Here is a 23,573-nt window from a genome sequence, read left to right on the forward strand (position 1 = left end):
GACCCAACCCTTCTAATTCGGAGCGGCTGGGCCTCGTCGCGCAGTCACAGCAGAGGCGGGAATCTGTCCTGCTGGTGGAGCCCAGGCAGCCTCGCCGGCAGAGGTAGCCTTCGAATCGGAACCCGAAAGGGGCAGTGTTGTTGTGTTTTTAACTGTTCATTACGTGTATGAGCACTGGTCAGTGTCAAAGGGTCAGCAACTATGGAAAAGCTCAAAGAAGAAAATAGAAACCTTCCATCCTTTCACCACACAGAAGCTGTCACCCTCTGGGGACTCTGGGACCCTTGTGTCTGCCTGTTCTCGGCTCATGGCAGCCACTTCCCAATCAGATCCCTGCATCTACCCCCGCAAGAGCAAGCTGGTATCTTCTTTATCTTCCTCAGTGAGGGGCACAGGGGGGTTTGGGTCTCTGCCGTCTCCTCCTGCGCCTGTGTCCCCAGGTCTCGGAAGGCACCTGGCTCCTAAGGTGTTTGTATTAAGTGAACACATAGTGTGTAAAATGCACGAGTCTGTGCGTGTACGCGTGTGTGTGCATGCAACAGGGATCCAGGGTCCCACGACAAAAAGTCCTTGCTCTGGGTTTCTTGAGGTGTCACAGATGTGGGTGGCGTCCGTGCTCGGGGCTCACAGTCTTGCGGCGACACGTGAGGCTGGCTCTTTTGTCATCGCTTGAGATATTCCTTAACGGTACATTTGCCCTTCCTCCCGGGGCTTTGGATGGTCAATAGCGTGACTTTTAACAACCCTCTGGTCTTCCATCACCCGGGACACAGCATCATTTATTTCATCTGCCCTACTCGCTGGATAAATCTGTTTTCCAGGCTGCGCCGGGATCAGCAATGCTTTCACCAGCACCTTCGAACATGAATCTCTGTGCACGTCCATTTCTTGAAGGTACATTTCTGGAAGTAAAATGACTGCGTGAAAGGCTTGTTGTTTTTTTGTTTTTTTTTTTAACAATTGCGGTATATAGATGGTCCTCCAAAATGATGGTCCCAATCTGGATGGGATTTTTAAGAGTTTTGTCGAGTTTTAGTGCCTGAGGAGGGAAATTTACAAGTGTATATAGAAAGGGCAGAGACCAACTAAATCCCACGTCCCTGAGAAAAATCACCGTTCAGGTTATGGTTTATTACTTTCTAGATTTTTTTTACTATGCATATTACATATATGCATATGAGATATAATAGGCATAATATATCTATGCATATTAAATACATGTGAATGTATAGGTGTGTAAATAATATGCTATAGATTAGTGTGTGTGTATCTCTCTCCTTTGGAGAGAGAGCGAGACTGTGAGGCACGTCATGTCTCTTCACCTCTGCTCCCTGGAGTGCCTGCCATGTGACCCCCCCACGTGACAAGGGCTGCTCCTAGAGGGAGGACCAGCCAAGAAGACTCCAAGCTTTTCAAGTTCAAAGCCCGAGCTTGGAAAATAATAGGGGTTTTCTTTCTGTCTCCAAATATAAAAGTATGACACTGAATTGTTCCTTTTCAAGCTTCACACAACCTCCCAGCCATGCAGAGGTACCCACTGACTGTCTAGAACTTGACTTTGGTTTTTAAAAAGCTGACACTGCGGGGGCGCCTGGGCAGCTCAGTCGGTTGAGCATCTGACTCTGGATTTTGGCTCAGGCTGTGAGCCCCGGGGTCGTGGGATTGAGCCCGTTGGGCTCCGTGCTGAGTGTAGAACCGGCTTGAGATTTTCTCTCTCTCTCCCTCTACCCCTCTCCCCTGCTCACACTCTGTCTCTCTCTTTTAAAAAAAAAAAAAAAAAGTTGACACTACATCTTAACCCTTGTTGGAATGCATTTTCACGGCCACAAGGGAGCAGCCAGAGGAAGGAGCGAGTCAGGGAAAAGGACCTGCCCAGAGGGATTGTCTGGAGTGTGGGGCAGGGGACATGGAGGCTTTAAGGCTGGATGGGGAGCACGGTGCTAGGTGATGGAGCCCCAAACCCCTGGCCTGGGTGATGGAACATTGCTGAGGGAGACCTCGGGAGCCACAGGAGGCTTTAGACAGAGGAGGCACATGATCAGGGCTGGGTTTTAGGGCAAGAAATTGCTCAGCTTGTACAGAATGGCCCGGAAGGAGGGAAGATGACAGATGATCTGAGCAAAGGCTTCACGTCTCCTCCTCTGCGGCGGGTCTGGGGCTCTTGGATGTGCCACGGGCAGAGGGAGGCCAAGCTCCAGGTGGACATCCAAGCTGTGGTCCCGTCTGTGCTACGTAACAAGTGGCCACAAACGTAGCAGCAGCTTAAAGCCACACCCATGCACCGTCTTATGGTCTCTGTAGGTCAAGTGTTGGGGCACAGCTTAACGGGGTCCTCTGCCAGGGGTCTCACGAGGCTGCAGTCAGAGAGGCCTTCGGGCTGGGGTGACTTCTGGAACCCGGAGTCCTCTTTTAAACCACATTCGGAGTATATGCAGAATTGAATTCCTTGCAGCTGGTTGGGAAGCCTGAGGCCCCCCGATGCTGGGAGCCACCCTCCAAAGTTCACAACAGGGCTCTTCGGGGATACGGCCAGGAGGAAAGAGAGCATCTCCCCGCTTTGCACCCCTTCTTACAGGGAAGTTCTCAGTAGTCTCTTTTAATTTTTTTTTTATAGTTTATTTTTGAGACAGAGAAAGCACAAGAGGGGGAGGGGCAGAGAGAGACGGAGGCACAGAATCGGAAGCAGGCTCCAGGCTCTGAGCTGTCAGCACTGAGCCTGACGCGGGGCTTGAACTTCGAGATCATGACTTGAGCTGAAGTCAGAGGCTTCACCGACTGAGCCACCCAGGCGCCCCAACCTGAGTCTCTTTTAAAGGGCTCACTTGCTTAGGTCAGGCCCACCCAGGATAATCACTCACCCTTTTGATTAAGTCAAGTCAACCAATTAAGGACTTCCATTAAATCTCTTAACTTCCTTCATTTTCGGTTAGAAGCAAGTCAGAGTTTCCACCCACACTCAAGGAGAGGGGATCACACAAAGCTGTGGCGACCCAGGGTGAGAATCACCAGGCCATTCTAGAATGATGCCAACCGCACACCTCTCCTTTCAGTGCTCTTTTTTTTTTTTTTTTGTAATGTTTATTTTTGAGAGAGAGAGAGAAAGAGATAGAATGTGTGAGCAGGGAAGGAGCAGAGAGAGAGAGAGAATCCCAAGCAGGCTCCAGCTGTCAGCACAGAGCCTGATGCGAGGCTCAAACTCACGAACCGTGAGATCATGACTGAGCTGGAATCAAGGGCCGGACGCTTAACCGGCTGAGCTGCACCACACTCTGAGTGTTCCTTTGTGTCTCAAGGTACCTGCCTCTGACCCCTCATATCTCAAGCTCAGTCCTTCTGCGGGGTGGACTTAGGGCTAAGGAACTCTCGAACACACTCTTTGCCGCATCTGCGATACAGAAAAGAATTACTGATGACCACGGGGCCACGATGTCAGGCCACCGAGGACTGAGGCTAGAATGACCGGCAGTGGCGTGGCCAGCTCTGGAAGGGGGCCGCTCATTTATGGCGGACGGCACGGGGTGCAAGCACATTTTCTATCTTTTTTTTTTTTTTAATTTTTAATGTTTTTATTTATTTCTAGGAGAGAGAGAGACAGCGTGAGCAGGGGAGGTTTTTATTTCTAGGAGAGAGAGAGAGAGAGACAGCGTGAGCAGGGGAGGGTCAGAGAGAGAGGGAGATACAGACTCTGAAATAGGCTCCAGGCTCTGAGCTGTCAGCACAGAGCCCGACGCGGGGCTCAAACCCCCGAACCACGAGATCATGACCTAAGCAAAAGTCGGACGCTCAACCGACTAAGCCACCCAGGCGCCCCATACACATTTTCTATCTTTAAAGGGCTCCTGGTACAGTGAACACGATGACATGGGCCTGTTTGTTTTGTCTCTCGATTGGGTTATTAGCCACATGACAGAAAACACGCAGGCGAGCGGATTGCAAGCCGCCACAAAATGTAAACTATAATATTTACCTTTCGGTTCCTGCCTTCCCAGAATTGTTACACTGCAGGGACGAAACATGTGCAAAACAGCTCCGCACACATTGGCTTTCAATCCCTTTTGGGATTATTGCTCCAAGTGGGGCTGGGAGGCGGCATCAGCGGTGAAAGCATGGGACCGTGGTCATGGCTGTTGGGGCATGTTCCGGAAGGCTTGTGATGTAGTTGTTTGTTCCTTCGACTTTCAAGAGAAGGCTGGGTCAGGCGCCCGCTGCTAGCCCTGATGGCTTCTCAGCTCTGTGCCCAACAGTGGCCCCACAGCGCCCTCCGGGGACGGACGACAGAAGGGTTGGAAGTGGGGACGCCATTTTGCTTTGGTCTTCAACTGGCGTTCTCCACGAGTATAGGTGAAGAAGGGACAGGGGAAGAGTGCCTGCGTGTGCCAGGTTCTCGGGGTAGGAGACTGCACCCCAGGATGGAAAGTACTCTGGCGCCCTCAAACCCCCTCTGTGCCCTTCCACCATAAACCAAAGTGCCCATCTAGAGACGGTAACTGCGCCAGCAATCCCGTGAGATGGCCTCTGTGATTATTACCTGTTCTTATCCCCACTTTACAGAGGAGGAAACTGAGGCCCGGAGAAGTGCTTTGGCCAAGGGAAAACTGGTCTGTGTCTCGGGTTTGGGGTTTTACAAGAGCCAGACTGCCTTTTCTCTTTCTCCCAATCAACTTCCTTTATTTCAGACAGAAAATAGAGGCAGATGCTCGCAATCTCCTCTCTCAAGCTTACTTGGCCAAACGGGCAGAGGGAGGCAGAGAGAGGAGGGTTCTAAGTCCCCCAGCCTGCGGCGGGGTCTTGGGTACCTTATCCTCATGTAAAATTCTACCCGGGGACAGCTGCCCACCCCCACCCCCACAGCCCTGCAGTCGGGGCAACTATAGCGACAGCAATGTTTGAATAGATTTTCTGCTACCGGAGGCGGGGGGAGCTGCCGTGCCCCCCTCCCTCAGCTCCCAGGGCAGCACATGCAAATCATTAAGACAGTTTGTTTTCTCTAACGTGCTTGGGAGGAAGTGACACTGACATCCTAGTGGCCCAATGGCAGGGCCAGCGCCTCGGTGGGAAACGGGCCCCCCGCCTTTTCCGAAGTGGGTGTTCTTGGGACCCGCCTTCCTGGCCCCCCTCCCGACTGGAGCCCTCTGCCCAGGGTGACCCCACCCCTGCAGGCAGCCTCGGCCTGGCCATGCTTGGTGGCACCCCTCCCTTTGGATGAGAAAGAGAAAGACCGATGTGCGGCCCTCTGAACTCTGGAGCGCTGGCCGGTGCTGGGCCCGCCTGGTGCCGTGAGTTCGGTGCGGGCCAGAGCCCTCCCGCCACCTCTACCAGGCAGGCCTTGATTCCAGAGTCTCCTTCTCCCGGGGACCCTCAGCCCCTCGTCTGGTCATTAACCCCTGCCCCGCTGTGTCTGGGACCCCTCCCGGCCCTGCCCACTCCATCCCCATCTGCTCCAGGCTGCTCTCCCTCCGACCTGGACATCTGCCCTGACCTCTGCAGGGGTGGCTCTGCCTCCACTCTTAGCCCTGTGGCGCCTCCTCCACACAGACCCCGGGGGCGTGTCCCCCCCCCCAAGGCTCCCACCCCCAGGATGACATCCAAAGTTCTAGATCCGGCCCCACGGGCCCCACTTGAGTCAGCCTCTGCTTCTCCCCACCTTCACCACGCGTTAGGAGACCCAGCCCCGGAACTGAACCGGCCAGCCCCGGGCGACAGCTTTGGGCTTGTCCCACGCTGTTCCCTTAGCTAGAAACACTGTCCCCCTCCCCAACCCTCCCCCCCAAGAGTTTGTCTGGCAAACTCTTGGTCTTTCCAGGACACCGCTTCCAGGAAGACTGCCTAGATGTCTTAGACGAAGTTCGGGGCTCCCCAGGTCTGCTGTGGCCTCTGCAGCAAGCGACCCTGCGTCATTTCGCTGCTCCCTCCTCACGCAGCAAGCGTGTCATGTTTGTTGGTGCACGGATGCAAACGGAGGCGCAGGAATCGCTCACCCGAGGCAGAGGCCGACCTGAGCAGGACAGCACAACTCCGGCCGCTCGCACCCCCGACCCCGCAGTCCGGGGCACAGGTGTCTCCCCGCTCCGGCCCTCACATCAGGTGAGCCTGAGCCCCCTCAAGACGTCCGCAGAACGCCCCTCCCCACACCTGCAGCCAGAGCCCCAACTGCCCAGCCACCAGGCATCACAGGGTGTGCGTCCTGGGCGTGTCTGTGCACCTGAAGGAGGCAAAGCTCAGGGCACAAGAACCCCGTTTTCAGGGTGCAACTCCAGCTGGAGGATGGGGAGGATGGGGGAGAAGGGGAGGGGTCCTCACCGGACCCACAGGTATAATTACCACACCTCCTGAAACACAAATGGGGACTGTCACCCACGCAAGGATTATCTTGAGGTTTTGACCTGTATGAGGTCATTGAGGAGATGTAGCCGATGCGTGGGAACACTGATGCTTGGGAAAAGTGTGCTGACTGGGTCACTACCAGCAGAAATGACTCTGAACTTGCCTGGAGGGTGTGCCGCACAGGAAGAGTGGTATGGGGCCCCGGTTTCCCGTAGGCTCCCCGTCAGTGACGTCATTGGCTGGTGGCACACGGGTCCTCTGTGACCCCCTACTTATCCTCTGCAAAAAGGCGGGTGGACTTGGACAAGGCCTTCTGGTGTCCTTGGCTATTAGGACCACTCTTCCGTCCTGTGAGGCCGCCTGGGACGTCCACTGATGCCTTTTCTGGGGCATTTGCCTTGGCTTGTCTACAGTCAAATGCCCAGGAGGGTCCCAGAGCTTCTGCGTGCCCCAGAGATAAGCAATTTAATTTCCAGCATCTGCTCCACATGCTGTCTGGCCAGCCCAGGAATCCATGGTCACCTACCCTGCCCTCCACCATAAGGGAGAGGGGATACTCCCTGCCCAGAGGGGATACTCTTTGCCCAGAGGGGATACTCCCTGCCCAGAGGGGATACTCTTTGCCCAGAGGGGATACTCCCTGCCCAGAGGGGATACTCCTTGCCCAGAAGGGATACTCCTTGCCCAGAAGGGAAACTCCCTGCTCAGAGGGGATACTCCCTGCCCAGAGGGGATACTCCCTGCCCAGAAGGGATACTCCTTGCCCAGAAGGGAAACTCCCTGCTCAGAGGGGATACTCCCTGCCCAGAGGGGATACTCCCTGCCCAGAAGGGATACTCCTTGCCCAGAAGGGAAACTCCCTGCTCAGAGGGGATACTCCCTGCCCAGAGGGGATACTCCCTGCCCAGAAGGGATACTCCTTGCCCAGAAGGGAAACTCCCTGCTCAGAGGGGATACTCCCTGCCCAGAGGGGATACTCCCTGCCCAGAAGGGATACTCCTTGCCCAGAGAGGATACTCCTTGCCCAGAAGGGAAACTCCCTGCTCAGAGGGGATACTCTCTGCCCAGCCAGGGAAGGGACCCTGCCCAGGGTCACACAGCAGGTTTTCTCCTTTCTGGCTGCAGGCCAGAGCAGGGCCCCAGAAAGCCATCCCTCAATTACTTTGCAGCCCTCATCTGCCCTCCCTCAACCTTTTTGGGGCTTAAAAACAATTTTTTTTTTATTTCTTAAAGACAAAAGCTTTCAGGTTTTAATACACAAAATAAATGCAGTCCGTGTGGGGCTCCCGCTCCACCTCTGGCCCAACCCCTCCAAGGTCATGGGCCAAAGTCTCCCACGGCTGTAGACCAGGGGCTGAGCCAGGCTCCCAGCATCTCCACAGCCTCCCGGGCCCAGCAGTCCGGACTGGAGAGAGGGCGCAGGAGAGCCCAACCAGCCTGTCCTGGGGACGGGGGACAGGAGGAGGTGGCTTTCCGGCACATCTGCCCTCTTTGCCGTTGCTAGCCCCGGGAGGCCGCTGGCTCTGGCCGTCAGTTCACCGTGGGCACCTGGCTGTGGTGCAGGCTGAACTCCTTGGCCTTGAGACGGAGGCTGGCGATGCTGTTGGCCATGTTGACTCCCGGGGTCGCAGGGCCTGAGCCTCCAGGGCTGTATGGCGGCACCGTGCTGGGGGCGACACAAGACACATGGACACGTGGCTGTGGCTGGCGTGCTGCCCGAAGCTGCCCACCTGTGGCTGCCAGCCCTGGACCCCGGCCTCCGGTCCTCCCGCCTCCCTTCCTCAGCTCACGTTCCTGGGAAGCCCTCCCCGCCACGGGATGGGCATGACGATTTGGAGGAGGAGTCAGAAACGCCCACAGATGGCACGGGGACACAGACAGCCCCTGCGGAAGTGCAGGCATCCCTCCCTGGGTCAGGAGACCCCGGACCCGGGTCCTGCCCCCCCCCACCCCCCAGCACCTGCACTGGGCCTGGCACAGAGCAGAATAGAGACGCAGTGAACACACACCTGTACGGAAGTGGCGGCTCTCCCGCCCCAGGTAAGGAGGTAAGGACGGGGCGGGAGAGCTGGCCAACATGGGCATCTCAAGGACTCCGACCCCGCAAGCCGGCCCTCCAGACCCCGCCTCCCCCAAGACCAGCAGAGAGACTCGCACAGATTAAGGGGCACGTGTCCCCCCCTGGAGTTGTGAGCCCAGCACCCCTTCTCTCTTGCTGCCTGCCCGGTCACCTTTTTCCAGCTTTGATCCCCCAGCACAGGGCTCTGGGCCCCAACCAGGCCCCTGGGGACAGGGAAGCCATTCCCTCGGCCCTCCCTGGCCTCCCAGGGAGGTCGACACCGGGTGCTGGTGCTTTCTTGCCAGCCCAGAAATCTGCCTCCAGGCTTCCAGCTTCCTGGGGGGCGGGGGCATGGAAGGGTCCTGCACCCCCCCAGGCAGTCTTCATCTTCTCGCCCCTCCATTTGTGCACACACTCTTACTCGTGCACACATGCACAATCATGCACGCACACAACCATGCGTGCACATTTGTGCACGTGCACGCACACTCACAATCATGTGCACATACAGTATGATGTGGAAACACACTCGCATGAGCTCATGCTTATGAAACACGTCCACACGCGTGCTCATATAACACCCACATGCGTACACTCATGTGCACACGCACGTGCCCATGCGCTCAGGGGACCCAGGCTCAGGGGCACCTGGACACCATTCGGAGCTGTCTGAGATCCTCAAAGGAGCCTGGGCCCTGAGAGGCCCCACCGGATGCCCAGACTGCTGCCTTCCCCACCCTCCCCAACCCCAAGACCGGAAGGGGGTCCTGCCCTTACCTGTATGGGGACGAGGCTGTCCAGGAAAGATAATCCGGACTCAGGGTGGTGGGCCGGGGAGCCACGGGCTGCTCGATGGCGGCCTCTTGGCTGTAGGACTTGAGCAGCGAGGCGGAGCGGCTGGCCAGCATGGCCCTCTCATTTCGGCGGAACTTGGCCCTGCGGTTCTGAAACCAGACCTGGGGGTGGGGAGGTGTGTTGAACGCGGCGCGGCAGCCGCAAGGGAACCCAAATCCTTCCGGAGGCGGTGTGGGCCTGCTCTGCCACCAGCTTCGGGCTGGCGGCTCCGCCTCTCTGAGCCTGTTTACTCCTCTGTAAGATGGGGATGATAAGGCTGCTGGGCAAGCTGTGCTGGAGAAAGGGCTGAAAAACAGCCCTTCCTTGTTATGAGGTCGTAACCAGAGAGGGGCAGGCCGAGCGCTCGGCTCAGAGCTGGTCCAGAGCAGCGCCGAACACTGCAAGACGGCTTTTATTTATCAAGACCTTTCACATCGGGCACTGCTCTAAGCCCACTTACAAATATATTACCTATTTCGGTTCTCATAAAATAGACCCACGCGATCCTCATTTTACAGGGAGGCGCCTTAAACGCGGAGAGGTTAAGTAACCTGCTCAAGGCCGCACAGCTGGGAAGTGGCAGGCCTTGGATTTGAACCTCGGTCCTCCTGGCCTCGGCCACTCCCGTCCGCAGCTGCGCGCCCCCGAGGGCGCGGTGGCCTTGGGTGCGCAGCGCTCACCTGCACGCGCGCCTCGCTGAGGTTGACGCGCCGGGCGAGCTCCTCGCGCACGAAGGCGTCGGGGTAGTGCGTGCGCTCGAACACGCGCTCCAGCGCCTGCAGTTGGCTGCTGTTGAACGTGGTGCGGTTCCGCCGCTGCTTCTTCTTCCGCTTGGCGGCGCCGCCGCGCCCCGGGCTCGGACACTCACCTGCGGGAGGGGGATCGGGTGTCAGCAGGCGCCGGGTGCCCAGAGGGTCACAACTCCGGCACTGGGCACTCTCCTTGTGTCTCCCTCCGCAGGTGGATGGATGGTCCAGCCCCGAGAGCAGGAGCAGATTCCTTGAAGTCACTCCATGCATCCCTTCTTTCATGCATCCATTCATTCCTCAACACGTATTAACTGAGCAGCTACTGTGTGACAGGCGCAGTGCTAGGGCCCACGGGGAATACAGCAGTGAACAAAAGCAGTCAGACCCCTATCCTGGAGCCAGGGCCCAGGCACCCGCTGCCACGAGGGACAAATGACCTGGTCAGGGAGGCCGAGGAAACACCTGGGTGTCCTCAGCACCTGGCCTCGGCTCTGGGGCATGGCAAACTGTCCTTCCGTGTCTGTTGTTGACCTCTAAGAACCCGCGACAAAGAGGGGTCGGAGTCACACTTCGGACACCCACAGTGATTGCTTACAGCAATCATACAGACAGTGGCTGCCATCCTCACCCCCCCCCCGAAATTACAGAAGGGCAAGGGAGGGGGATTCCAGGAGGCCACGGCTTCCTCCTCAAGTTCAAGCACCCAGTAAGCGGTAGAGGAGGGATTTGAACCATCAGTCTGGCACCCGAGTCCTGATCCTAGTCACCAAACCAAACCTGTCTTCCGGGGCCCCACCATGCAAAAGGGTATCTTCCAGCACGCTGAGCGCTCACGATGTTCCAGGGGCTGCGCTGGGTACTGGGGAGAAGGGCAGCAGATGGAGGGAGGCAGGCCCCCGGAGAAGACGCCGGGTGCCGTGGGGCAAGGGCTAGGCCAGGGCACGGGAGAAGGAGATTCAGCTCTGGTGGGTGATGGGGGGACGAGCAGGGGAGGCTCCTCGGAGGAGGTGGTGCTTGAACTGGGTTTTCAAGGATGTACAAGAGTTCTCCAATCAGATCAGGGGGAGGGAGGGAAAGCATCTGGGGAGAGGCACCGGAGGTGGAAATGACCCAGAAGGAGAATCCCAGCGGGGTGACTGGCGGTCTGTGCTGGCCTCTGATACAGAATGGGCAGCTCAGGTAAGGATGCCCAGCACAACCTTGGGAAAGGCCCAGGGTCAGCAAGTAGTACCTTTTAGACCCACCCTGTCCTTTGAGGGGACAGGTTGGGGGGTATTCGGCCACTATTGTCACATTACAATCTTATCAATGGGCAGAACTGTTGACTCTTTGTCCCCAAGGGCCCAGTTCATTGCCCACTCCTCCAGGGAGCCCTCCTGATCACCGGAGTCCATGTGGGATCTCCTACCACACTCCCTGGCACACACGACACTGCCCAGTTCCGCACTTCCTTCTGTATCCGACTTTTTTTAATTTTTAAATATTTTTATTTATTTCTGAGAGAGAGAGAGAGGCAGCGTGAGCAGGGGAGGGTCAGAGAGAGAGGGAGACACAGAATGTGAAGCAGGCTCCAAGCTCTGAGCTGTCAGCACAGAGCCCGACGCAGGGCTCGAACCCACGAACCATGAGATCATGACCTGAGCCGAAGTCGGACACAACCGACTGAGCCACCCAGGCGCCCCTCCAATTTTCTTATTAAAAACGCACATGTTTTAATAACAAAGTCACATCGCCGCTTGTCGCAGGAATAGATTCAAATACCAGAAGAGGGTAAAAAAGTAGAACAAAAAACTCTCCTCTCCCCGTGCTTTACAAGATTACAAATGTACATTTAAAAAATTTACAAGCATGAGATCATACTGAACACACACCGGTGCTTCAACTAGCCTGGTTTTCACTGGAGAATATTCCAGACACCATTCCATCCCCGTACAGCACACAGAACCCCGTTTATTTGATTGTTTTCCATACTCTGTCTTCTCTCATGTCCCCTCCCTCCGCGTGCAGGAACTTATTTCTTAAATCCATTTTCGCTGTAGTCTTCCAGCATCGCTTTTTTGCAAACGTAAGAAAATACGTCCAATATTTTTCCTAATAAAAAACAGCACGCAAAGTACTGCTCCACACTTCGCTTTTTTCCACTTAGCGGCATAGCCCAGGGATGCCTCCAGCCAGTGCACGGAGATCACTTGCTTTGCTCTCCCCAGCCCCTCCCCCCACCAGCGTTTGGCTGGGGGACCCCCTCTGGGGTTTATTCTTTTTTTTTTTTTAATATTTTTTATTTATTTCTAGGAGAGAGAGAGAGACAGCGTGAGCAGGGGAGGGTCAGAAAGAGAAGGAGATACAGACTCTGAAATTGGCTCCAGGCTCTGAGCTGGCAGTCAGCACAGAGCCCGACGCGGGGCTCGAACCCACGAACCGCGAGATCATGACCTAAGCGAAAGTCGGACGCTCAACCGACTAAGCCACCCAGGCGCCCCCCACCCCCCCGGGGTATATTCTACCAGCGTCCTATCCATGGGCACTTCGCCTGCAGTTAAAAGAGTGCCGCGATGCATAAGCTGGTGCAGACACGATTTTCTATTTTTGCCAGGGCCTGTTTGGGGTAGAGTCCTAGAAGCAGGATCGCTGGGCCAATAAAAAAAAAAAAAAAAAACCCCGCTAGATGTGGCCAGGTTCCCACCAGCGGTGTACGGGAGGGTCTGTTTTGCCAACAAAATGTATTGTCAGCCTTTTGGAGTTCAGTCCACACCTCGTATTTTTGCTTCCCCGGTTACATGTGCCCTTACTACGTCCAGTGTTCTTTGCACAATGCGGGGTATTTGCTCTGCTGAGCATCTAAAACATTCCAGGCCCAGCAATGGTTACCACGCAGTCCCTGCTTTCAAATGAGATCCCCCGCTAGCAGGGTTTGTGGCCTCACGGGTAATCCACTGACTGGATCTGAGGCTGGGGTGTCCCATGAGGCGGTAAGTGATAGTGGGGGGAAGGGGGGGCTCTTATCAGGCAGGACTCGGGGAATCCCCGGGGCAGCGAGGCCCCTACAAACTGAGTTCGGACCAGAAGTTCTCTATCGAGGGCAGTTTTTCCTCCAGACACTGATGGTGTCTAGAGACATTTTAGATGGTGAGGACGAGGGCGAGGGAGGGGACAGTGCCATGGGGATTGAATGGGTAGAGGTGGGGGCTGTCGCTAAGTACCCTTTAGGCCCCCACACCGAAGAATCCTCTCGTGCACGATGCCCACGGCCCTGGTTTAGCAGGATGTTCAGGACCGTTGCAAACACAGGAGACACAAGGGGGTGTGGGGTAGTGACAGGGACCGCGAGTGGCCCCAAGGGAGCTGCCTCGTCCCCTGGCCCGGCTCCAGCCTTCTCTCCCCACCCCCTCCCCCAGGAAAAGGGGAAGATGGATGAGAATGTCCGGTGACTGCAACTGTGTCTCTGCCCCGCACCCCTGTCCCCTGGGGCGGGAAGAAACCTAAACCAAAATAACACGGCCCCATGAGCCGAAAGCCGGATGGTGATCAATATAGCCCCGAAAGCGGGACAGAAGCTTCTGGAACGCCAGCCATCCCAGGGACCATTTCCGCCCCCCTTCAGGCAACGCCATTGGGCACGCACCCAATGCAGTAGGCATTTCAGCCAAAAAAGGAGACTTTTTCGAGAAGTTTCTGAGCAATCCAAAACCGAGGGTGTTTAAATGAAAACCATTCTGTACCTTCTGCCCCGCCAAGCGGGCGCCGGAAGAAACTCGGCTCTTTTTGCCAGTTACACCGCGGGGTGACTTGCAGCCGCAACGCTCCCGCTACGATATTTATCACCAGGCCCCCAACGACCCCAGACCTCCCAGGCCAACCCCAGCTGGGCTCCTCGCTGGGCTGCGATCCGCTGCTTCTGGGGTCCCATCAAGGCAGCTCTGATGAGGGCACACAGCCTCATGTCACCTCCCCAGCGCCGAAACGCCTTTGGGTCTCCATCCCAGCCTGTGGGACCTGTGTCCCTCGGCGTCGCTTTGTTCCAAAGGAAGACCTCACCTCTGGAGGCCGCAAGGGACGAGAGCTTGCCCAGAGGCTCATAAAGTTCCTAAGAGGAGCAGAGTTTAATTTCGTGCCAAGAGCATAGTACTTGCTCATTAAATGGCGGCTGGCCCTTAGCATTGTCGCTCACGTTGAAGCCAAGGGTCTTTCTCCCTGGCCCCTGGGACCCCTCGCCCCAGCCCGCAACGGAAAGACAGGCCCGCAGTCCCTGCTGGACAGAGGCTGAGGACGACTCAAGCATCGTCCTGAAGGTGACTCAGGACTCGAACGTGGGGGGGGCCTCTGCCTCCCAGCGGATGTGCTGGCTATTTGCACCCCTACTTCCTGAGTCACCTCCTGAGAAATGTATTCTGGTGGGCGTGTGTCCCCCCCCGGGGACTCCACGCGGGGATTTTGAAGCATTTGGAAAATAAATACTCACTAAACCTCAGGCCAGCCATTGCTGCCCCCCACCCCCTGCCCCCTGCTCTTTCCAAGTCAGGCTGTTCCCCAAGTTTCCTTTTGTTCTGTAAAAGTCCCGCTTTTTCTCTGGGGTTCAAAAATAAAGCCTAAACCCTAAAGGTATTCAGATGGCAGAGGCCTGCCGCCGCCCTCCCTCTCCCTTAAAACCAAATTACTTGGTCCCCGGTTACATTACAATAAAAGAAAAAAAAAATGACTTGTGCACAGTTTTCTGCCATTAAATTATTTCACACATACCATGTATTCGGCTGACTGCGGGCCAAAGACATTTAAAAACTCCGCTCTCAGCCAGATTCTGGAGCGGCGCTGGCTCCTCTCCCCTCCACCCATGGTTTTTCTTACTCCGTGTAATTTAAGGGTCTAAATAGTCTGGAGGGAATTAACTGCAAATTCTTCCTAAGACAAATAAACCCAGCCTCTTCGTTTCTGCCTTTCTCAAGCTGTTGAGAGACGCGCTCTGTTTGTTTTTGCTTCAAATAGTCAGTTTGTCCCTGACCCCGGGGCCGCGGCGAGCTCCAACCCAAATAAATAACTTTTATTAATTAGCATTTATTCCGACCAAAAAAGCAGCTCCTCCAACGTGATCTCTGCCAACACGTTCGCGAAAATAAGCAACGGGGCCCCGGGACCTTGATGTGGATTTAACAAATTAACACCGGCCCTTGGTCAAAGGAGCTCCGAGCTGCAGAAATATTTACAGCCGGGAAAGTCTGGGGAAGGAAATGAAGGTGGAAGACCCAGAGGGCCTGCAAAGGCCTCGGCCCCCCACGCCCCTCCCCGCCGGGTCTCCTGGAAGAGATGAGGGGTCCTTTGAAGGACCCCTGGGTTTCCCCTCGTCGTCGGGCTCACACGGGATTCTGGAAACTGGCCCTTAGCCGTCTCCAGTGGCAGGAGGGGAAGCTCTCACCTCCTTAGGTGAGAAGTACGAGGCCTGCAGTGCAGTGGGTGACGGGAAGCTGAAAAACGGGAACAGGAATCGCCTCCTTAACCCTTATAGGGGCCTTACACGAGGGCTCCTAGCCCGCAATTTCACAGATGAGGAAACTGAGGCTCACAGGGTTAAGCAACACGCCAAAGCCGTGGGACTAGTAAAGGTCGGAGCTGGGATTCGAACCTGCCGACGGACATAAGGCCCCGGCTCTTCATCACCGTGGTGCCGGGAAGCGGCCCTCGGAGGCCTGCACCCTCGCTCCTCCCGCAGCCGGGGATTCTGAGGGGCTCCCCTAAGCGGGCTGAGGGTGACCCGGGAGGACGGAGGCTGAAGGCAGCAGGGGTGTTTCGGGAGCTGGGGTGCCCGCTGGGGCTCCTGGGCACAGGGGAGGGGGGCCAGGGAAGGGGTGCAGGCCACGCCGCCCGTGAGACAGGGCCAGGGCCAGGCGTGGCGCTGAGTCAGCCCAACAGCATTTGAGGGAAGAAAGGAAGCAAGGTCGGGGCGGGGGGGGGGGGGGGCGGCAGGGGGAGAAGAAACGCGCCCCCTGGAGGGCTTCCCTAGGCCGCCGGCCCCCCTGCAGCCAGGGTCCCAAGCGAGAGGTGCTGAGAGCCGGCTTCATGTCCGGCCAAGTTGGCCCTGGTCCCGGACAACGAGAGACCAGGCCGATGACACAGAGGAGGGGCTCCGGTCCTCTGGTGAGGTCACACGGGCAGACTTGCGGCATCACCTCCCTGGAGGCCCCCCGACAGCCCCCAGGTCAGGCCAGATCCCTGGGCCGCCTCCCTCTCCTGAGCGTCTGCGGTGAAGTCATTCTTCTGTCCCGATTTTCCGCTTCGTGCTTGTCTCTTCCACTTCGCTCAGCTCTCGGAGGTGGGGACGGAGTGGGCCTTGTCACTGCTGTATCCCCGGGGACCGGGCAAGAAGCTTGGTTTCAAAACTATTTCTCAATATAAATGAAGGAGTGCCTCACTCCAGAAAACGATGGGAAGTCCCAGCTTCCAAAGCCAGCTTGCCCTCCCCTTCAAGAGGCCAGACGGCGGTTACTTAGATGTGACACTCCATGAACAAGCCGCTAAAGGAAGAAAGAGAAATCGGACTTCATAAAAATTAAAACTTTGGTGAACACCATCAAGGAAGTGGAAGAGGGGTTGGGGCGCCTGGGGGGCTCAGTCGGTTGAGCGTCCGACTTCAGCTCAGGTCATGAGCTCATGGTTCGTGCGTTCGAGCCCGGCGTCGGGCTCTGTGCTGACAGCTTGGAGCTTGGAGCCTGGAGCCTGCTTCCGATTCTGTGTCTCCCTCTCTCTCTGCACCTCCCCCACTCACGCTCTATCTCTGTCTCTCAAAAAATAAAATAAAACATTAAAAAATTTTTTTAAACCAAAAGTGAAAAAGGGGCGCCTGGGTGGTTCAGCCAGTTGAGCCTCTGACTTGATCTCAGCTCTGGTCACGATCTCACATTTCATGGGTCTGAGCTCCGAGCCGGTGTCTGCGCAGACAGCACGGAGCCTGCCTGGGATGCTCTCTCTCTCCCCCTCTCTCTCTGCCCCTCTCCCATTCTCTCTCTTTCTCAAAATAAATAAACATTAAAAAAATACAAAAAAGAAACAAGTAAAAAAGACAACCCAGAGAATGAGGGAAATATCCACAAATCATGTATTTGGTAAGAGACTGCATTTAGAAAATATGAAGGATGCATACAACACAACAATAAAAAGAGAAACCATCCGATTAAAAATGAGCAAAGGGGAGCCTGGGTGGCTTAGTCCGACTTTCGCTTAGGTCATGATCTCGCGGTTCGTGGGTTCGACCCCCACGTCGGGCTCTGTGCTGACTGCCAGCTCAGAGCCTGGAGCCTGTTTCAGAGTCTGTGTCTCCCTCTCTCTCTGACCCTCCCCTGCTCACGCTGTCTCTCTCTCTCCTAGAAATAAATAAAAATATTTTAAAAAAATGAGCAAAGGATCCGACATTTTTCCAAAGAAGATACATAAGTGGCCAAGAAGCACGTGAAAAGGTGCTCATCCTTAGTCAGCAAGAAAACGCAACTCGAAACCACAATGAGACGCCGCTTCACACCCAGGACAACGGCTGGAGCTAGAAGACAGATAATGACAAGTGTGGGCAGGAATCTGGAGGGGCTAGAACTCCGAGCACCGGTGGCGGGAAGGTCAAATGGGGCAGCCGCTCTGGAAAGGTCTGCCAGGTCCTCCAAATGTGAAATACCGAGTTACTGTCCGACCCCGCAACGTCACGCCTAGTTATGTACCCAGGAGAAATGAAACCCACGTCCCCACGATGTCACTCATCACAGCCCAAACTTGGGGACAACCGAAATGCCCGTCACCTGCCGACCGGGTCCACAGAATGCAGTCTGTCTGCACGACGGAATGTTTTTTGACTCTAAGAAGGAACGAAGGGCTGATTCATGCTATGATGTGGGCGAACTTCAAAAACATTATTTGTGTTTAAAAATACCGTGCAAAGTGAAAGAAGTCCGTGCCATCCGCAGAAGGCCGCATCAGGTGGGATGCCGATTACGAGAAATCTCCAGAACAAACAAAACCTATACAGACAGAGCTTGCATCAGTGGCTGCTATGGCCTGGGGGTGGAGAGGGGTGAGGTGTGGAGGGTGATGGCTAAGGGGTGCGGGGTCTCTTTTCTGGGTGATGGGAATGCTCTAAAATCCTGGTGATGGCTACACCATCAAGTGAATATATTAAAAATCACTGGGGAGGGGCGCCTGGGGGGGCTCAGTCGCTTAAGCGTCCGACTTCGGATCAGGTCATGATCTCAAGTTCGTGGGTTAGAGCCCCGCGTCGGGCTCTGTGCGGACAGCTCAGAGCCTGGAACCTGCTTTAGATTCTGTGTCTCCCCCCTCTCTGCCCCTCCCCTGCTCACGCTCTGTCTCTCAATAATAAATAAACATTTAACAAATAAATAACAATCACTGGCGTGCACCTTCAGTGGATGAGTTGCGTGGCACACGCATTATTATCTCAATAAAGTTATTCTACAGAAAGAAGTACCCAGGACAGGGTGGCGGCAGAGGGTCTCCACCAGAGAGGGGACCGAATGTCCCATGTGGGGGCCGCCTCGCATCTGAGGGCAGCCCAGCCTCCTGCGCCCCCAGAAAGTGGGAGCATCAGGCCGAAGTGCGGACCGCAGGAGGGAAGGCGCTCGGGGAGTCATTCAGCTAGAAGAGGAGCAGCCTCCCTCCACTCACCCTTTGGTCTAAGAAGGAGGTTAACGTCCGACCCGGTCCCCGTCTGGTTTTAATCTAAGGTCGCTGGCCAAATGCCAAATTTATTGTACGACCTACATTTTAATAAGGGGCTGGTGCTTGGAGGAAAGCCACCCGCGTTAACCATTTCCAGACCAGGCTGAAGTTGCTGCTCGGGGGGCCAGTGTGGGGTTTGGGGAGCCCCAGGGCCTCACCTGCTGGGAACCAACCGTGGGGAGCGCGGCCGGTCAGGGAGAGAGACATTCGGAGAGCTTGGCTCTCAAGGAAGCGCACAGACAGCTCTGGGGCCTCAAGCCTGTGCCTCCTGTCTTCTCAAGGACTCAGACCTCCAGGGACCTTACAGATCCTCTCTCAAAGCCCCTTATTTTGGGGCACCTGGGTGGCTTAGTCGGTTAAGCGTCTGACTTTCGCTCAGGTCATGATCTCGCGGTTCGTGGGTTTGAGCCCCGCGTCGGGCTCTGTGCTGACTGCCAGCTCAGAGCCTGGAGCCTGTTTCAGTCTGTGACTCCCTCTCTCTCTGACCCTCCCCTGCTCACGCTGTCTCTCTCGCTCTCCTAGAAATAAATAAAACATTTAAAAAAACAAAAACAAAAACAAAAAAACAAAGCCTCTTATTTTTGCAGATGGGCAAATGGCGGCAAGGGGTGGGGGCACTGACTTGGCCAAGCACTCCCAACAGGACACTAGGGTCCCACGTTCTGCCCACTGAGGGGAGGTCCGACCCCTGAGAACACACGTTTGCCTCCTCTCCGCTCCCTCCATTCCTGGGTTCCCAGGAAATGGGGAGGGTGCAGCTTACCCTTGACCCAGCAATGGGGCTTGTGTGGGGACAGTTGGGGAGGGGCAACCAGTCGCCCATCCAGGGAGCAAATGACTGCCTCCCCCTGCCCCCCTCCGGCCGCCCGCATCTGAGAATGGGGAACACTCCCCTCTCCCTCCTTTTTGGGCCCTCAGTTTCACCATCTGTACACTGGGGTGAGAACGGTTACTAGTCTCCCCTGTCCCCGATGGAACAGTCTGGAGCTTTCCTGAGATCACGCTATTATTTTTTTCCCAAGTGAAACTAGGCCCTGGCTCACCGGTCCTTCCCCCTACTTTCGACTGTGAACCCCTGGAGGAATCTGAGGAATTCTACGGGTCCTTCCCAGAAAAACACAGGTGCACACAAAATTCTGCACGGAACTTTGGGTGATTCATGGCCTCTCGGAAAGCTGTCCGCAGACCCCACCCTGTAAAGTCGGCCTGATGGAAAGTCAGGTCTCTTTTGCCCCAGAAGAACCTGCCCCGCTGCCCCGGTTCCGTCTTGGGGTCCCCACCAGCCCCCCAACCCCTTACAGACAGCAGCAAAGGCCAAGGCCACGCCCGTCAGCCCTTCTTCTGAGGCCCCCGGAACCATGCTGCACTCCCAGAGAGGGTAACCTTTAAAGCATCGCTGGAGGGTTTTTATGACCCGTTGGTGAGTTCCAGACCCTCTGGAAAATGTGTCTGAGGCTCAGCTCCGGGGGTGTCTTCAGCGCTCAGCCGCCCTCCTCACCGCAGCCAGGCCCACGGGCGAGGACGGAGGACTCCTTCCCCACCCTGTTTTTCTTTTTTTTTTTTTTCTGTTTGGCCTCCATTTACTGAACTTTATGACGCGCCTGGCACTCGGTGATACAGTCCCGCCTTCTGCCTTGTTCTCAGTGGGGGATGGGGAGGTTCAGAGAGGTGAAGTAACTGACCCGGGTCACCCAGCCAGGCTGTGATGAGACAGGCCATGTAGGCCTAGTCCGTCTGTCTGTCCCCAAAGCGGTTGCTCTCTGGAGGAAAGGGCTCTTGGTAACCCTTTCTAGGCCAGGGTGAAGTTGCTGCTGAGGGCCCGGTTTGGTGCTTCTGTCCCAGTTTTGAGCCCCCCAGGCCTCTCCGGGGCCATTGGCAGCACCTGCGGGCGGGATGCACATTTCGGGGGGAGGGGGGGCTGTCAGCGTCCACCAGCCTCACCAGCATGGTGCACACTCGGAACTGGGGCACAGAGCCGTCTGGGACACCCCAAGGTGTTCCTGGTCACACCCTCGAACAAACAGCCAACCCTGAGTCTAGACAGTTCTCTGCTCGGTGAGCAGACAGACAGTCCATCTCCCAGGCGTCTGAGTTTATGCTCTGAGAGGCAGTCCACGGGGACCTTCTCCAAAAGGTGTTAACATTTTTTTTAACATTTATTTTTGAGACAGAGCGAGAGAGACAGGGCGTGCGCGGGGGAGGGGCAGAGAGAGAGGGAGACAGAATCTGAAGACGGGCTCCAGGCTCCCAGCTGTCAGCACAGAGCCCGACGCGGGGCTCGAACCCACGAACCATGAGATCGTGACCTGAGCCGAAGTCGGACGCTCAACCGACTGAGCCCCCCAGGCGCCCCAAGGGCTGCTAACCATTGAGGCAAGTTTTTCCAATGCCTTCGCGAGCGTGCAACTCTGGGAACCTGCCTGTCCCGTCTCACCACCCCAGAGGCCCCTCATGGAGCGACCAAGTCTCCCTGATTTCTCAAACGGGTGTCCACTGACAGTTTGGCTCGTAGGTCCCCTCCCACGGACTCCAATCCAGCGGCCCCAGGCCAGCGAGGAGTCTGCAGCAGAGTGTCTCTTACCCACAAGGTTGGCATGATGAGGTACAACAGGGAAATCAGCTGGGGGGGCAGAGAAGGCACGGCTGCCCAGCCCCGGCCCGTGCGGTGGCCACTTGCTACACTCGGCCATCTAAATTTACATCAATTCAAATGACATAACGATATAAATCCCACCCCTCGGGCACCCTGGCCACGTCTTCAAGGGTTCAAGAGCCACAGGCAGCTAGTGGCTCCCACACGGGGCAGCACAGATAAGAAACATTTTCTTTTTTTTTTTTTTAATTTTTTTTTTAATGTTTTATTTTTTATTTTTAGGAGAGAGAGAGAAACAGCGTGAGCAGGGGAGGGTCAGAGAGAGAGGGAGTCACAGGCTGAAACAGTCTCCAGGCTCTGAGCTGGCAGTCAGCACAGAGCCCGACGCGGGGCTCGAACCCACGAACTGCGAGATCATGACCTAAGCGAAAGTCGGACGCTTAACCGACTAAGCCACCCAGGCGCCCCAAGAAACATTTTCATCATCGCGGAAACTTGTATCAGAGAAAGCTGCTCTAGAATCCCAATTTTTCTTCTTTTCTTAATGTTGAGGGAACAACCACAACAAAGGCCAGCCCTGAAGGACATTTGAAAGAAGAAAAATCACCCCTAAGTCCCAGCATACCTATGGTTTAATTTTTCGCGGACTTTTTAGCCTGTGTCGGCATGTATCTAGCTTACACCTGAGTCCACTTCGGTGTGCGTGGATAACGTTTTCTTTTTTGGACAAGGCACTGATGAAAAGGCCAGGATTAAGATCAGACGTACGCAGAGGTAGCATGTATGGTTGCCCAGGTTGTGCACTGCACAACTCCAAGGGCACCATCCCCATAGACTCTAGTGGAACTGGTGCTCCCTATAGTTGTGCAGTGGACAACCTATTATAGACCACACGCTGCTTTCTGGAAATAACCGCATTCAAGTTCTGGCTTCACCTCGCACCAGCTCCGGACAAGCGGCTTCACGGCTCTGAGTCTGCTTTCTTCACTGTAAACAGAGACGGCGGCACCTAACATGCTCAGACAACGCCTGGCACCCCGGAAGCACTCAAGTCACGTAGCTATCGCGTCCGCGACTATCACTACCGCACAATTTTATGGGGCAGGTCCCATAAGATTCACTTGCTTTTGTCGTGAGGGGCACAGCCCAGGGCTCAGCACGTGTCGGTTGATGTTCATTTAACCTCCACCCTCTCCGTCCAGCTCCCCGTGAGCGGCTGCACCATTTCACCCCATGGGGATACCAAGGCCCCTTGACGAGTCATCCCCTCTCGTTGGACATTTACCTCCTTTAGGGTTTTTCTCTGTTGTGAACGATGTGGAACTGGCGCTCTCCTTTGTGCTTCCACTGCGTTTCCACACTCCACCCACTTCAGCGTAAGTTCTTCAACCTCTCTGCCAGGACCTTCCGGGCTCCTTCCTGCCACCGGGTCAGCCAGAGCAGGTTCCCCACGAAGGTATTAAAGCTGCTTCCCCCAGCGTCGTGGTTAAAAGATGGACTCTGGAATCAGCCCGCCCGGGATTCAAACCCCTGCTTCACTGCTGCGTGACCCTGAGCAAGTTACGACCTTTCTGTGCATCAGGGTTTCCATCTGGAGAATGGAGACGACCATATATCCCTTACGCGGCTGTTACGAGGACCGAATGAGTTCACGTACATAAAAGTCTTAAAACAGTGTCTGGGACCCAGCAAATACTAAAATCACATCAGCCATTAGTATATCATATGGAGTCAGGTGGGTCTGTTAAGAGTCCCAGACTCGGCACCTAGTGGCTGTGCAACCTTTCGGCAAGTTACTGAACCTCTCTGAACCTCGTGTTTGTATCAGTGTCGTGGAGACCTTGGCTACTGAGAGGATCGCGGGCAACCGCGTGCTTGGCACACTGAAGCCTCACTCCTAAACAACAGCTGTAGGTCACCTTTTCCCTAGGGCCTGTGCTCCCCCAGCCCCCACCCCCCACAGAACAGAGGCCTCCCTGCATGTGTCCCCAGAAGTCTGTCCTTCATGGATGCTTTCACAGAAGCTGGGCTGGATCTAGCAGGAAGCCCTGCCAGCCAGACTGAACTTGCCTCTTTGCTCAGCACCTGGCACATAGTAGGTGCTCAATAAATACTGAATGAAAGACTATCTGAATGACCGACTGCAAGAATGAATGAATGGATGAAAATTGGGTCCCGAGGAGAGGTAACCCCAATTCTTGGGCCGCCCAAATCCGTGAAGACTTGTATGCACTATAGACTGGGGTAAAGTGTATGAGCTTTCCCGCTTTCCCGACCCTTCTATCCGTAGAAACTAATATATTTATTG

At 55.7% G+C, this 23,573-nt stretch overlaps 1 protein-coding gene across 1 annotated transcript in view; it reads right to left on the bottom strand.

The window, feature by feature from the left end:
- Positions 1-7,532: 7,532 nt before the first annotated feature.
- Positions 7,533-23,573, bottom strand: part of PRRX2 (paired related homeobox 2) — a 43,552-nt gene continuing 27,511 nt past the window's right edge. The window contains exons 2-4 of the mRNA XM_039229675.1: positions 9,898-10,085; positions 9,161-9,339; positions 7,533-7,990 (exon numbers count right to left, since the gene is read on the bottom strand). Coding sequence (XP_039085606.1) covers positions 7,855-7,990; positions 9,161-9,339; positions 9,898-10,085 — 503 coding nt within the window. The 3' untranslated portion in view covers positions 7,533-7,854. The remainder of the gene's footprint in view (positions 7,991-9,160; positions 9,340-9,897; positions 10,086-23,573) is intronic.

The sequence above is a fragment of the Hyaena hyaena genome, unplaced genomic scaffold, assembly GCF_003009895.1.
Source record: "Hyaena hyaena isolate Hyena2069 unplaced genomic scaffold, ASM300989v1 scaffold_38, whole genome shotgun sequence".
NCBI lineage: Eukaryota > Metazoa > Chordata > Mammalia > Carnivora > Hyaenidae > Hyaena > Hyaena hyaena.